The 15,417-nt window shown below is 45.6% G+C and overlaps 1 protein-coding gene across 3 annotated transcripts; it reads left to right on the top strand.

Moving 5' to 3' along the window:
* Window positions 1-256: 256 nt before the first annotated feature.
* syu (Synuclein) lies at window positions 257-15,000 on the top strand. Of its 3 annotated transcripts, none has more exons than XM_014201082.2 (6): window positions 257-615; window positions 9,275-9,316; window positions 9,464-9,591; window positions 9,984-10,022; window positions 12,210-12,248; window positions 13,211-14,904. In XM_014201082.2, the coding sequence occupies exons 1-5, from the start codon at window positions 495-497 to the stop codon at window positions 12,246-12,248; spliced, it is 369 nt and encodes a 122-aa protein (XP_014056557.1). In that variant the 5' UTR covers window positions 257-494; the 3' UTR covers window positions 13,211-14,904. The 3 variants fall into 3 exon arrangements, with proteins under 3 accessions (XP_014056557.1, XP_014056547.1, NP_001134041.1); XM_014201072.2 differs by having other exon boundaries at window positions 267-615; window positions 9,984-10,046; NM_001140569.1 differs by lacking the exon at window positions 9,984-10,022 and having other exon boundaries at window positions 428-615; window positions 13,211-15,000.
* The last annotated feature ends 417 nt before the right edge of the window (window positions 15,001-15,417 follow it).

Below are 15,417 nucleotides of genomic sequence, written 5' to 3'. Positions count from 1 at the left end.
AACACTGCCGCATCCATCGCTGCATTCCTCACCCACTTGCTCTCTCTTTCTCCACCTCTTCTCTCCCTCTCTCTCTGTCACTCTCTCCATCTCTCTCCCCATGCCCCCCCTCTACCCTCCCTCTCTCCATTTCATTCGCTCAGCTGCTCTCCTTGTTAAGGGTGTCCCAATCTGCCTCAGCAGCACAGATCAGTCCAGCCCCTCTCTCTCTCTCTCTCTCTCGCTCTCTCTCTCTCTCTCTCTCTCTCTCTCTCTCTCTCACTCTCTCTCTCTCTCACTCTCTCTCTCTCACTCTCTCTCTCTCATAAGAGCAGCACATGCACGTACACTCGCGCACACACCCACCTACCACGCAGAGACACAACCTCAGGCGCGCTTACACACACTCAGACACACACGCAGACACAGAAGGGCACACCGAGCAACCTCATCTACCAGCTCCAAGACACAGCCAGAGCCAGCTAAAAGACACAGCCCCGTGACAGCAGACCAGCATGGATTACCTGAAGAAGGGATTCTCCATGGCCAAGGAAGGCGCGGTGGCGGCAGCGGAGAAGACCAAGGCAGGGGTGGAGGGGGCAGCTGCCAAAACCAAGGAGGGGGTAATGTATGTGGGTGAGTACAGGAGTGATGACGGGGAAAGGTGTGGAGGATAGACAGCGGTGGAGAGGGTTAGCTGAAAATAGTGCATCACAGTTTTTATGTGGGATAATCTGGCTTACATTTTGATCCTGTGAAGCCCTCCTGGTGCGCTTGCATTTGATGGATGAATGATGGGTGAGTGATGGATGGATGAGTGATGGGTGAGTGCACTAATTGTTCTGCCAGGTTTGAATAAAATGGGACAGACAACCAGGCGGTGCATGGACTGAATATGACTGGTGATGGAAACATGGATACAGATAGGAAGGGTTCGTTGAACAAGAAAATGAGAACGATGGCAAAGGACTGAAGGCAAGACAATGGAGAAAAGCAGAAAAAAGGGGCAGAAAGTGAGAGGAAGATATTGATGTATTTTTTTTAGATTGCATATGCTTCAGGCAAGAGATGTTCTATTCAAAGAGGGAATAGTCTGGTTGAGTGGTACTGAGGTACTCTATTCATTATGTAGAGTGTAATGACCAACAGAACATTGACAAACAATATTGATGGTCATATAAATTATTTGCATGCTACCATCTCTCTCTACACACACACACACACACACTGGGAGGTGATTGTACTGTGTGTGTGTGTTCACATATTTTCCCCAATCGGTGCATATGTGATAGTACAGTATAGTGGTACTGGGGAGAGAGAGAGGGGTCTATGACTCTGAGTATAGTTCAGATCAGCTCATCTCTGCTGTGCCACCCACCTGCCTGTCAGCCCCGCTGCAGCAGTGAGATTTAACATGGGCGTCTTGGATTCTCAGAGTGACTGATGCAGCTAGCTCCACTGTCGGACCCCCCGTCAACCCAGCCCAGCCCAACCCAACCCAACACAGCACAATATAGCACAGCACAGCTCTGCAGCCCTGAGCACCACTGACACATACAGAACACTGACACATACATTCTTAGAAAAAAGGGTTCCAAAGGGGTTCTTCGGCTGTCCCCATAGGATAAACCTTATTGGTTTCCGCTAGAACCCTTTCGGGCTCCCTGTAGAACCCTCGGCGGAAAGGGTTCTTCATTGAAGCCAAAATTATTCTACCTGGAACCAAAAAGGGTTCTTCAAAGGGTTCTCCTATGTGGACAGCCGAAGAACTGACACATTAGAACTGACACACTGAGACATTAGAACACTGATTCATACAGAACACAGAGACATTAGAACACTGATTCATACAGAACACTGAGACATTAGGACACTCATACAGAACACTGACACATTAGAACACTGATTCATACAGAACACTGACACATTAGAACACTGATTCATACAGAACACTGACACATTAGAACACTGATTCATACAGAACACTGACACATTAGAACACTGATTCATACAGAACACTGACACATTAGAACACTGATTCATACAGAACACTGACACATTAGAACACTGATTCATACAGAACACTGACACATTAGAACACTGATTCATACAGAACACTGACACATTAGAACACTGATTCATACAGAACACTGACACATTAGAACACTGATTCATACAGAACACTGAGACATTAGAACACTGATTCATACAGAACACTGACACATTAGAACACTGATTCATACAGAACACTGACACATTAGGACACTGATTCATACAGAACACTGAGACATTAGAACACTGATTCATACAGAACACTGAACATTAGAACACTGAACAGCGAGACATTAGAACACTGATTCATACAGAACACTGACACATTAGGACACTGATTCATACAGAACGCTGACACATTAGAACACTGATTCATACAGAACACTGAGACATTAGAACACTGATTCATACAGAACACTGACACATTAGGACACTGATTCATACAGAACACTGACACATTAGAACACTGATTCATACAGAACGCTGAGACATAACCCTGCTCTATGTCATTGTCTTTCACCACTTTAATGACCTGTGGCCCTGTTACAGCACCAATAACCTTTGGGCACAGCACATTTAAGCATGGGATGTCAACAATTCAAAGTTGGCCTTAGTGGGAGTGACCATAGAATTCTATGGGCGTGACCTATTGAGAAAAGTACACTACATGACCAAAATTATGTGGACACCTGCTCGTCAAAAATCTCATTCCAAAATCATGGGCATTAATATGGAGTTGGTTCCCCCATTGTTGCTATAACAGCCCCCTCTTCTGAGAAGGCTTTCAACTAGATGTTGGAACATTGCTCCGGGGACTTCCATCCATTCAACTTCAAGAGCAGGCACTGATGTTGGGCAATTAGGCCTGGCTCGCAGTCGCATTCCAATTCTTACCAAAGGTGTTCGATGGGGTTGAGGTCAGGGCTCTGTGCAGGCCAGTCAAGTTCTTCCACACCGACCTCGACAAACCATTTCTGTATCGACCTTGCTTTGTGCACAGGGGCACTGTCATGCTTAAAACAGGAAAAGGCCTTCCACAAACTGTTGCCACAAAGTTGGAAGCACAGAATCGTCTAGAATGTCATTGTATGCTGTAGTGTTAAGATTTTCCTTCTCTGGAACTAAGGGGCCTAGCCCGAACCATGAAAAACAGCCCAAGATCATTATTCCTCCTCCACCAAACTTTAGAGTTGGCACAGTGCATTGGGGCAGGTAGCATTCTCCTGGCATGCGCCAAACCCAGATTAGTCCGTCTGACTGCCAGATCACTCCAGAGAACGCGTTTACACTGCTCCACAGTCCAATGGCGGTGAGCTTTACACCACTCCAGCCAACGCTTGACATTGCGCATGGTGATCTTAGGCTTGTGTGCAGCTGCTCGGCCATGGAAACCCATTTCATGAAGCTCCCGACAAACAGTTATTGTGCTGACTTTGCTTCCAGAGGCAGTTTGGAACTCGGTAGTGAGTGTTGCAACAATTTTTACATGCTACACGCTTCAGCACTCGGCAGTCCTGTTCTGTGAATTTATGTGGCCTACCACTTCGCTGCTGATCCGTTGTTGCTCCTAGACGTTTCCACGTCACAATAACAGCAATTACAGTTCACCGGGGCAGCTCTTGCAGGGCAGAAATTTGATGAACTGACTTGTTGGAAAGGTGGCGTCCTACGACGGTGCCACTTTGAAAGTCACTGAGCTCTTCAGTACGGGCCATTCTACTGCCAATGTTTGTCTATGGAGATTGCATGGCGTTGTGCTCGATTTTATACACCTGTCAGCAACGGTGTGGCTGAAATAGCCGAATCCACTAATTTTAAGGGGTGTCCACATGCTTGCTTGCACATGCTGCAAATTGACCTCAAGAAGCCCAAACATGTATAATATTTGGCTAAAACATAATCATTTCAAACCTTTGTTACATTCATATACGATCACGTCTCCCTATTATGCGTGGGAATACTTGAAGAGATTTCTTGAATTAAAATCACTTCATTTCCTGATGTTTTTACATTTTATGTCCAACAATGAAAATAAGAAAATAAAAAATAAAACTTGTGGCGCCAACTGAAACCACCCGCTGGCCAAATTTGGCTCGAGTGCCGCCAGTTGGAGAACCCTGCTGTAGCTAACGAAGGCCAAGTTTGACGCGTTGGTCCACCAGACTCTTCACACATTTGGGCGGAAGTGTCTGAGTACCAGATTACAGCACTAACAACCTGGAGAAGAGGGGCGGAGAGGAAATGGTAGAGAACGAAGGAGAACAAGAGGGAAAGGATAAATGAATGAATAAATGAAACATTTGAGAGTGATGCGATTCCTGGTTGCCTTCCTGGTGAGGGAGGGTGGAAGGGGGGGAGAAGAGGAAGGGAAGAAAAAAGAAAAAGAGAGAGAGGCAGAGAAAGAGAGATATGAGAGCGAGGGAACGAGATTATGAATGAGTGGGTGGTGCACTCAGAATCCAGTTCGTGGGATTATCATTCATTGGATGTCAATAAGCAGAGACAGAGGAGGCCGTATCCATCTTCATCCATCATCATAAATCATCCCCACCGCACGGAGGCGGTCTGTCATCCACCCCGTTCTGCTGAATGACCTAGTGGAGCCAGTCAGCCGCAGAGGGCAGGGCCCATCACATTTCATTGGTGTATTGATCTTCACAGCACTGTAAAGAGATAATTGAACCCCTACTGCACAGCCAGATATCTCGTCAGCATGACCAAGCTTAATTTTGGTCTATTCTCCTTTATTTTTTATCTTCGTTGTTCTTTCCCCTTCCCCTGAGCGATAAGGGTGCAGCGTACTAACCCCCCCATACCTGTCACAGTGTGCATCCCTATGCCTATCCCTATACATATATGCATCACAGGACTTTCAGTGGCTGACAATCAGATCTGCCTGTCTATGATCAAACAACTGAGTGCTCTGAGACAGTGCTGTTGGAGCAGTTGAGCGTGTGGAGTCTACTGAGGCTTTTACACACAGCCAAGCCCCACCAGGCCTCCATCACACACGTTACTGTGTGAGTCATCTACAGTGTGTAAGAGAGAATGGATTATGTTTTTTAAAAAAGGAGGAGAATTGTCACGAATCCCCACTAACCCTGATCTGCTGCCTCTGTTTATCTGTACAGCCTCTCAGTGAGCCCTTATCCTGTGTGTGCGTGTGTGTGCGTGTGTGTGCGTGTGTGTCCATGTCTGCCCGTGCCTGCGTTCGTTGACTACGTTCATCTGTTTGAGTGTGAGCACTTTATTCAGTGGGTGCGGGATTGACTGATGTCTGTACGCAGTGTACTATCGTGTGAGGCGGTCTAGTGTGAATTCACTACTGTGTGGTCCACAGGAGGCTGGTGCTAATGGCTGGAGCGGAATCAGTGGAATGGTAGCAGCCTCCTGTGGTCTGGACGTATTATAACACACTAGGCTTTGAGCAGGTGCATTCTGTGTTGTTTATGTGTGTGTGTGTGTGTGTGTGTGTGTGTGTGTGTGTGTGTGTGTGTGTGTGTGTGTGTGTGTGTGTGTGTGTGTGTGTATGTGTGTATACGTGTGCAATGGTGCAGGCATGTATCTATATCGGTGTGTGTGTGTGATGCTCAGCTGCTGCTGGGTGGGTGGCAGACAGTCACGAGGCCCAGTTCTACAGGACAGGGAGTGTGCAGAGCTGAGAGGAGGGAGGGAGGGAGGGAGGGAGGGAGGGAGGGAGGGAGGGAGGAGGGAGGGTAGAGGGAGGGAGTAGGCTGTCTCCCACAATCACAGACAAGAGGTCACAGTGTGCCAGAGTGTTCCCTCACATCACAGCTGAGACGTATCCTACCACCACTGCCACCATCACACACACACACACACAGTTGCACGTACGCACGTACACACACACACAGTTACGTACGTATGTCTACACACACACACACACACACACACACACACACACACACACACACACACACACACACACACACACACACACACACACACACACACACGAACATGTGCACACACACAATGGTAGGTAATGATCCCATTATGTCTGGATTGTACTGCTCTCCATTAATTTAGCCACAGTGTTATTTTGTTCATCAAACGATAACTGAGCTGCACAGTGTGTATCTTTCAATTGATAAACAATGCTAAAATGCAATATTTGTTATTCATCCTCCTCATTCGTCCGCTGCCTTCCCACTCCCTCCTTCTTCTTATGGTTACAGATTAAGCACCATCTTATCATGGAAGGATTAAGACGTGTGCAGATGAATCAGAAGCAGTGAGGAGAGACAGAGCGAGAGAGAAAGAGAGAGAGAGAGAGAGAGAGAGAGAGAGAGAGAGAGAGAGAGAGAAAGAGAGACTGGATGGAGAGAGAGGGAGAAGAAGATGCAATGCAACCCACCAATACATCTCTCATGGCAGACGAAACAATTAGCTGGCCAGCACTCATGTGAGATTTGGTTCTGAGTGCCAAGATTACTACACACAGAATCAAAGATGCTATAACCTTCTGATGAGACAATGAGGTCCTGTGTTTCAGTTGTTATCTTTGAATGTAAACACTCGAACAGGATGTTTTGTGGGTGTGTAGTCATGTATTATAGTAACAGTATTTACCATCTCAGGTGCAGGGGAGGTAACTGTAACCACAGTCACAATGTCCCTCTGCTGATATGAAGTCATGTTAGATTCTGCACAAGAACTGACGTCAAGTTACAACATTGATGGCTGGCTGGTGATATTACCATCCTGTCTATTGATTTTACAGCATTAACAATACAATAGCCTGGTTCCTGTGTCTGTGTTTTTTCCTGTGTTCTACATTGGACAGTTGGACTTTAGCTCATGGCAATTTCCATGTCCCTAGTACTAAATTAGCCCATTGTCGTGTAGGGAGTTAAATAACAATGACACGCTTGACTTGAGCAATGTGTTTGTGTGTGGGGACTGGGGAGGGATTTTCAAAAATGCCCAGCTCAAAGGGTCAGCAGGGGAACAGAGCAACGGCTTGTTGTGCTGGTGATTTGCATGAGAGGTAGAGAGAGAGAGAGAGAGAGAGAGAGAGAGAGAGAGAGAGAGAGAGAGAGAGAGAGAGAGAGAGAGAGAGAGAGAGAGATCCACTCCAATGCTCCATGCCAGTTGTATTGAGGAGGTGGAGTGGGTTTGGCCGGCCAGCAGGCCTCAACCCATACAGATCTATGGCTGAAGGAATGACTGACCTTTTCTCTCCTCAAGGAGTCTTTGTGAGCCAAATATGGGCTGAGCTCCAGAGGGCCCAGAGAGACAGAGCAGAGCACTGTGGCAGGGCCTGGGAGAGAACAGACAATCCTGGACCAGCTGAGCAGAACCCATTGCTCTTAGAACAGACAACAAGGACCTGGCCCTATGTAATAACCATTAGAGAGGGAGACTGATTCTCTGTGCCTAATTCATCAAGTATTGAAGTGTTAGGGAAGCCTGGAGATGTTGATCCTGGTGTCCTCGCTAAGTTATTCCAATTTGCCTTTTGATTTGGAAGCTGAGTGCCCCAATCCAATGTTGATCAATCTAGAGAGGAACCAGGCTCTGAGGGGTGGCCAGTCCTCTTCTGGCTGTGCCGGGTGGAGATTATAAGAGTACATGGCCAATTAAGGCCAGAGTGTTTTTGTAGATGTTCAAACGTTTATAGATGAACAGCAGGGTCAAATAATAATCACAGTGGTTGTAGAGGGTGCAACAGGTCAGCACCTCAGAAGTAAATGTCAGTTGGCTGTTCATAGCCGAGCATTCAGAGGTCGAGACAGCAGGTGTGGTAGAAAGAGAGAGAGTCGAAAGTAGAATGTCCGGTGAACAGGTCAGGGTTCCCTAGCCACTGGCAGAGCAGTTCAAACAGGAGCAGCAGCACGACCAGTTGGACTGGGTACAGCCAGGAGCCATCAGGCCAGGTAGTCCTGAGACATGATCCTATGGCTCAGGTCCTCCAGGAGAGGGAGAGAGGGAGAGAGGGAGGGAGAGAGAATTAGAGGGAGCATACGTAAATTCACACAGGACACCAGATAAGACAGGAGAACACCAGATATAACAGACTGATCCTAGCCCCCCGGCACATAGACTATTGCAGCATAGATATTGGAGACTGAGACAGGGGTGGGTCGGGGGACACTGTGGCCCCATCCGACGATACCCTCGGACAGGGCCAACCAGGCAGGATATAACCCCACCCACTTTTCCAAAGCACAGCCCCCACACCACTACAGGAATATCAACAGATCACTAACTTACTACCCTAAGACGAGGCTGAGTATAGCCCACGAAGATCTCCTCCACCGCACGAGCCCGAGGAGGCGCAACACCGGACAGGAAAATCACGTCTGTGACTCACCCACCCAAGTGACGCACCCCTCCGAGGGACGGCATGGAAGAGCACTAGTAAGCCAGTGACTCAGCCCCCGTAATAGGGTCAGAGGCAGAGAATCCCAGTGGAGAGAGGGGAGCCGGCCAGGCAGAGACAGTACTTGCAGTTCACATTCGCACCCCTGGGCCAGACTACACTCAGTCATAGGACCTACTGAAAATATGAGTCTTCAGTAATGACTTAAAGGTCGAGACCATAAAAATGGAGCTCTATAGGAGAAAGCCCTGCCTCCAGGTGTTTGCTCAGAAATTCTAGGGACACTAAGGAGGCCTGCGTCTTGTGACCGTAGCGTACGTGTAGGTATGTAAGGCAGGACCAAATTGGAGAGATAGGTAGGAGCAAGCCCATGTAATGCTTTGTAGCATAGCAGTAAAACCTTGAAATCATCCCTAGCCTAACAGGAAGCCAATGTAGAGAGGCTAGCAATGGAGTAACATGATCAAATGTTTTGGTTCTAGTCAGGATTCTAGCAGCCGTGTTTAGTGCTTTATCCGGGTTGCCGGAGAGTAGAGCATTGCAGTAGTCTAATCTAGAAGTGACAAAAGCATGGATTAGATTTTCTACATCATTTTTGGACAAAATATTTCCGATTTTTGCAATGTTACGAAGATGGAAAAAAAAGCTGTCCTTCAAATATTTTTGATATGTTCGTCAAAAGAGAGATCAGGGTCCAGAGTAACGCCAAGGTCCTTCACAGTTTTATTTGAGACGACTGTACAATCATCAAGATGAATTGTCAGATCCAAAAGCAGATCTCTTTGTTTCTTCGGACCTAGTACTAGCAACTCTGTTTTGTCCGAGTTTAAAGCGCTTGGAGTTTGAGAAACGCCATTTAAACATAAATCATCTAGCATCTGTTTCTCTCTTTTACAGGGAACAAGACAAAGGACGGAATGGTAGCAGGTGTGAACACAGGTAAGCGCAACACTACCCACAGAAAATATCCTGCGTTACATTTCGTAAGTATGCAGGGATCAGACTTTTTTCACAAACCAAATTCTGAGGTGAAACATTGGTTCTCCGGGGACAGAGTATGACAACCCCCTGTCCCCCTTTCCCCAGTGGCCCAGAGAACAACTGACCAGGCCAATATTGTCGGGGACGCAACGGTCGCCGGGGCCAACGAGCTGTCTCAGCAAACAGTGGAAGGGATGGAGAACGCAGCGGTGAACTCCGGATTGGTGAACCAGGTGAGTCACATCCTGTCTTTTCATATTGTGAAGATGATGGCGAACCCCTCTCCTCTACGGGGAACTGTGGGCTGGACGGTTGGAGGTGGTTGGAATAGAGACAGTTATAACAGACTTGAGATCAGCCTTGCGATTCCAGGAGAAGAGACTTCAACAGGTCCATCCTTCAACAGTCTTATCCTGGTGTCAAAAACACAGATTTTCCCAAGTTGACTTGTCGTATTAATGTTTGTGTGCATATCTCTGATTTTAGTGTCTCTGTTATAAGGAATGCAGAGGAAAAGGATCAACGCATGCTTGTGTCTTTTATGTTTGTGTATGTCTGTCTGTGCGTATTGTTGGTAACTTGTATCATTTCTTCTCCTTCCACCCATAACTGTTGTGTCTGGCAGGAACAGGAAGAAGCTGTAGCTCTGGACACTAAGCCTGAGGTGGCTGGTTCTGGTTCTGAAGGGGTGTGTGGTGGATAGTTTAGTAGAATGAATGAATGAATGCACGGCATGATGCTTGCTGCCTTTATTGCCTTCTTCTTCTGTGTAGTGCAGGGCAGATACAGCAGCTGTGTCCCTGCTATATTACAGTCAGAGGTATCATGCCCAGAGGGGGCACAGGGGCACGTGCTCCCTCAGATTTGTCCTGTTTAAAAAAATACACGTATTTAAAAAAAAAAGAAGGTTTGTTTGTTTCTCTGTAATACTAATAGCCACCTAGCAATTTTATGAAGTTGGCTTTAGCTAGCCCAGATAGATCCAACCTCATAACTAGCTACCAAGAAGCCATTTCAGGCTATCAATCAAGTTAGAGTAGCTAGTTTGTTCTAACTAGGTTGGCAGACTTTAGAAAAGAAAGCTAAATATACTGAATAAGACTCCTTTCTCCCATCTTTTACCCAGAGATCATAGCAGAGATGCAGAGAAGCATATTATGTTTCTTAAAAAAAAGAAAAGAATGACCAGTCAGGAGGATACAGACAGCTCAAGATGTATGCTTAGATATGCAGTTTTTATTTCACCTTTATTTGACTAGGCAAGTCAGTTAAGAACAAATTCTTATTTTACAATGAAGGCCTATACCAGCCAAACCCTCCCCTAACCCTGGACGACGCTGGTTCAATTGTGTGGCGCCCTATGGGACTGCCTATCACGGCCGGTTGTGATACAGCCAGGGATCGAACCAGGGTCTGTAGTGACGCCTCTAGCACTGAGATGCAGTGCCTTAGACCGCTGCACCACTCGGGTGCAAAATTACTTAATTCCACTCTAAATCTATATTCTGTGTTTGTGGGTGAACATGCAGGCATGGGTGAGTGTACGTTTATGTATGCCTGAGTGCATGGGTATGCGTGTGTGGGTGCATTTGTGCATGTGGGTGTGCAGCCTGGTCTCATAGACTAGACATAACATAGTAAATGTCAATCCGGGACACTCAAATTAGTATGATATGTAATTCGTAACATATTATGCGTAATGGGTGATGGACGTCCACAAATGAATACATACCATACGAAAGGTAACATATCATACTAAATGGAGTGTCTCTGATTTACGTACAGAATAATATGAATGCCCTGAGACCAGGTTGGTGTGTGTGTGTGTGTGTGTGTGTGTGTGTGTGTGTGTGTGTGTGTGTGTGTGTGTGTGTGTGTGTGTGTGTGTGTGTGTGTGTGTGTGTGTGTGTGTGTGTGTGTGTGTGTGTGTGTCCTTTCTTCTTTCTGGCTCTTTACAATGTAAATCAAGAAGATCCATCAGTAATTAAATCCACAGCTCTAACCATCGCTCCTCTCCACAGCATACGTTCAACCCCCTCCCTTTTTCCAATCTCCAATCTCTCCGTCTCGCTCTCGCAGCTCTATCATGTACCATTTTCAAAGGCACTTAAAAGCCTTTTGTGGGAGAGAGTACAGTAGAGGCTAGGTCAAGTATAACAACCATAGCCATACCCGATGACATGCTACAATCACTCTCATTTTCACAATCTCAGTGTCTGTTATATTATGTGGTTAAGACATGATTAAAGTCAGTCCCTGCTAGAATTGCCCATATGAATTATAATCATTATAATATTGGGGACTGAGGTCATAATTATTCCCACAGCAATAAGTTTAATTATATTAACATTTCTACAACCAGATCAGGCAATATCGCCACTGCCATGAATAATCAGAATCAAACTAGATAATCAGACTTTAGACCATTCACCAAACTATTACCAGAATTCCATGCCGGGAGTCATAATTATAATTGATATCCTAGGTAATTGTTGGGCATGAATAAAGTCACGAGGAAACTGTCTAGGACGTCTCATTTTTCCTAAGCGCCTGAGTCCGTAATATCGCAATGCATGTTCTCCCATTCAAGCCTTAACTCCCCTACTAAAGAGATGCCCGTGCATGTCTATTAACCAGAACCGTGGCTTAAATACACGGACATCTGTATTTCTTTCCAGCTTAACCCTCCTCCTAATCCATTACTCACATGCTCAGCTGGATATTGCATCAGAGGAGGTTGTCATCGCCATCCTCCTCTGTAGCAGCAGCAGTCGGCTGCAGCAGCAGTAGTGGTAGAGACGGTATCTATTCGTTCACATGCTGATCCCCGTTCTCTGTTTGTACCACACAGAGTGACTTCTCTCAGGGAGCTGAGCAGGCAGGACAGTAGGTGAGTGTGTTTGTTTGTACAATAGGTGTATAAAGGGGGTGGGTTCTGTGTGTGCTTTGCGTGTTGAAGCATATCCATGTGCATGTGTTCATGTATGACCAGGCGCGAGGTGGTATAACATCCATCTCCTCTCAGGAATAGCCATATGCTAACATATGCGCCTATTGATTCTTGAAGAACATACCTTATAAACGCCTCATGAGCTCAGTTCAACTGTCGTACCCCATCAGAACTCAAGATATAAGCTTGTTTTACTCCAACGTTTGTAAACAAGTAACATGTAAACAAACACTGTATAGTCTCAAAACATGGTTAAAACTATCATTTTGATATCATGGATGGTCAGTCCTTGTATACATAGCTCTGTCTATGAATTTGAGAGTGGTTCTGTTTCTCCAGCCCCGTCCCTCAGCTTTTTACCGAAACAGGGGTGAGGAGCTCGCTTTGGTATTATTTCTACTGCTGATTGCCACTTTAAGGGGTTTCTAAAATTGCTGTGACATTTGATTTAGTGTTGAAATAACAGAAGTGATCTGCTATCGTGTAAAGGTTTAGTTTTACTCAAGAGGCCGTGGGGAAAAGCCTCAAAGACCCAAGCGGTTACGATGACCCTCAAGTTCCAGATATGGGGTTAGATGTGAGCTAGGAGATTTGTTACACCTGTGCATCCTTCACTAATATCCTATAGCAGGAACTATATGCTCTCATCAACTGAAAGCAGACCTTTTGATATACGGTATTTATATTACATCCACTTTCTAAAATGGGGCACGAACTGAGGGTGGCACCCAAAACTGCCAGATAATCCAATACTCTGCCGAAACAGACACATGGGCTAGTCTTTATCCATTATAATCGCTTCATTGGAACGTAAAGTGTACTGATGTATACCATCTGCAGTAGAAATATGTGACTTTCTTTCTTTCTTTCTTTCTTCCTTTCTTTCTCTCTCCTTATCTCAGGAGTGTTGGTTCTGACATCAGTGATCTGCAGCAGCCTCCCTCATCCTCTCTTCTGGAAGAAATCCTGTGTTAGATGCTGCTCGTCCTGCGTCTCCCATTGCCAACTCTTGTTTCTGGGGAGCCCTACCAACCCCGGGGTGCCCGCTCTGATGCTTTCTTTGTGTGACTCGATGGAAACTAAACATTCTGAAAGATCCTCCCTATCCACAACACCCCTCACCACACAAGCTACACATTCCTGCCCTTATACCTTTACAGTCCATGTCCTTCACCCCTGACTATTACCCACCTTACCATTGTGACCATCCCCACCCCTATTCCCTTTGCCCACCACTCCAGATCATCCTACACGATACCACACATACACATACATACAGTTCACACATGCATACACACCAGGACATTGAGAAAGACTTTGCAGAATAATACTTTTAGTCCTCTCCTAGAGGTTTGGCAATGTGAGACTTACTGGTCGTGTGCACGCTGTCAGATAATGTAACACCTGTACTTACACAGTAGATGTACTTATGTCAGTATATGCGTTGGTCAGGTTTGTTGATGAAGATGTGTTTGAAGTGAGTTAATTTAACCCCTTGTGTCTTAATGCCTGACGTCCCCTCATCCTTATTGTGACAGAACAGAGGGTGACACTTTATTTAGATAGTTTGCTGATAGTATGAAAATCCGGACTATCTGTTGATAAGCAACCGCTTGCTAAGGTTACTGCTAGGGTTAGGTTTAGAACAAGGTTTAGGGTTATTAGCTAGTTAGTTGAAATGTTACTGATAGTCTGTGGATAGTCCATCTGTAGATACTCTACAGACTATCCAAATAAAGTGTCGCCAAACAGGGTTCAGGGTCAGAGTGAAGGTTGAAGTTATGGATTAACAGCTCCGTCATCCCTCATATTGTCTTTTTACTCCCCCATCACATGACCCAGGCAGTCTCGCACCTGCAGTGGGGCTGCAGTACAGACAGGGTACTCTGTATCTCATAAACAGATACTGTCTGTGGTGTTTCCTGCTGCCTCTCCGCCCAAACCTGGGTCTGCTATATAGAGAAATCAAAGAGAGAAAAGTTACATTAGGAGTTTGCAACGGCCTTTATCTTGTGTTTGACTAGTTGCAATGAAAGGCAATAAAAATGATATGTATGTATGTGATCAGATTAAAGAAATAGTGTAATGGCCCCACTTCCAGATTCAGTATGTATGCCTACCTCAGAAGTGGATACGAGTAGTCGACAGATGTAATACCTTGACATCCCGTACATCTGGTCTTCGAGGAATACAATTTCTCCACGCCCTCATCACGCTTTCACTCTGTTCCTTCATTCAAGCGACGCCTACGGTCACTCAACAATGTACCCTGCCCCCTCCCCTGTCTGTCTGCTTTCGGTGACTTAAACAGGTCTTTTAAACCGTTACAGTGTTTGTCCTTTGAAGCCATCTCAAACGAGACTGCGTGTCGCCTTACTAACATCCAGACACATAGACTCAGACACACATTCATTGTTACTAAAAACACAACCTCACACAAATTAAAATTCACCTATTACACACATGCATCCAAACACACATGCATCCAGGTTACATTCACACTGACACACACATTCATCCAAAAATACAAAGATATATGTTGGCATCAAAGCAGACTGCTTCTTTTATAAACAGTACAACTGAACTGAATCCAAAATTCTTGTTTGTACATGTCTTGTTTTATTCTCTTTCATAATGGGATAGCAATTATTCTGAAGCCTGACACAATACAAAATTGGGGCAAACACACCAATAGACTGCTCATTTAATTATTTACACTTTCTCTCATGCATGATATTCTTGGCTCTTCCTTTATTACTCTGTCTTCTCTCTTGTTATCTCTCTCCATCTTTCTCTCTCTCTTTCCCTTTCTATTTCCATACTCGCCAGACCATCTGTGCAGTGGAGCCTAATTAATGCCTCTAGAAAGAAATGGGCTGTAAACTGCAATGCTATTGAAGCAGGGCTCTTTATTGACTCTTTGTCTGGTGTACTGATGGGCTGCAGAGAGACGTACAGCAGAGCAGCGGCAGTAATAGACAGAACATCGTCACAGACTCCCAACTGCCACCTGGTGTTGATTTGTGAAAAGCAGAGAAGTCCGCTTGGCTCCAGTTGAAAACAACAACAGAGCAATTACTTATTAAAGCCACATGCACTGCACTTCCAT

This window comes from Salmo salar, chromosome ssa01 (genome assembly GCF_905237065.1).
Source record: "Salmo salar chromosome ssa01, Ssal_v3.1, whole genome shotgun sequence".
Taxonomy (NCBI): domain Eukaryota; kingdom Metazoa; phylum Chordata; class Actinopteri; order Salmoniformes; family Salmonidae; genus Salmo; species Salmo salar.
The sequence above is the reverse complement of the archived record's forward strand: the minus strand, read 5'-3'. Positions and strand labels throughout refer to the sequence as shown.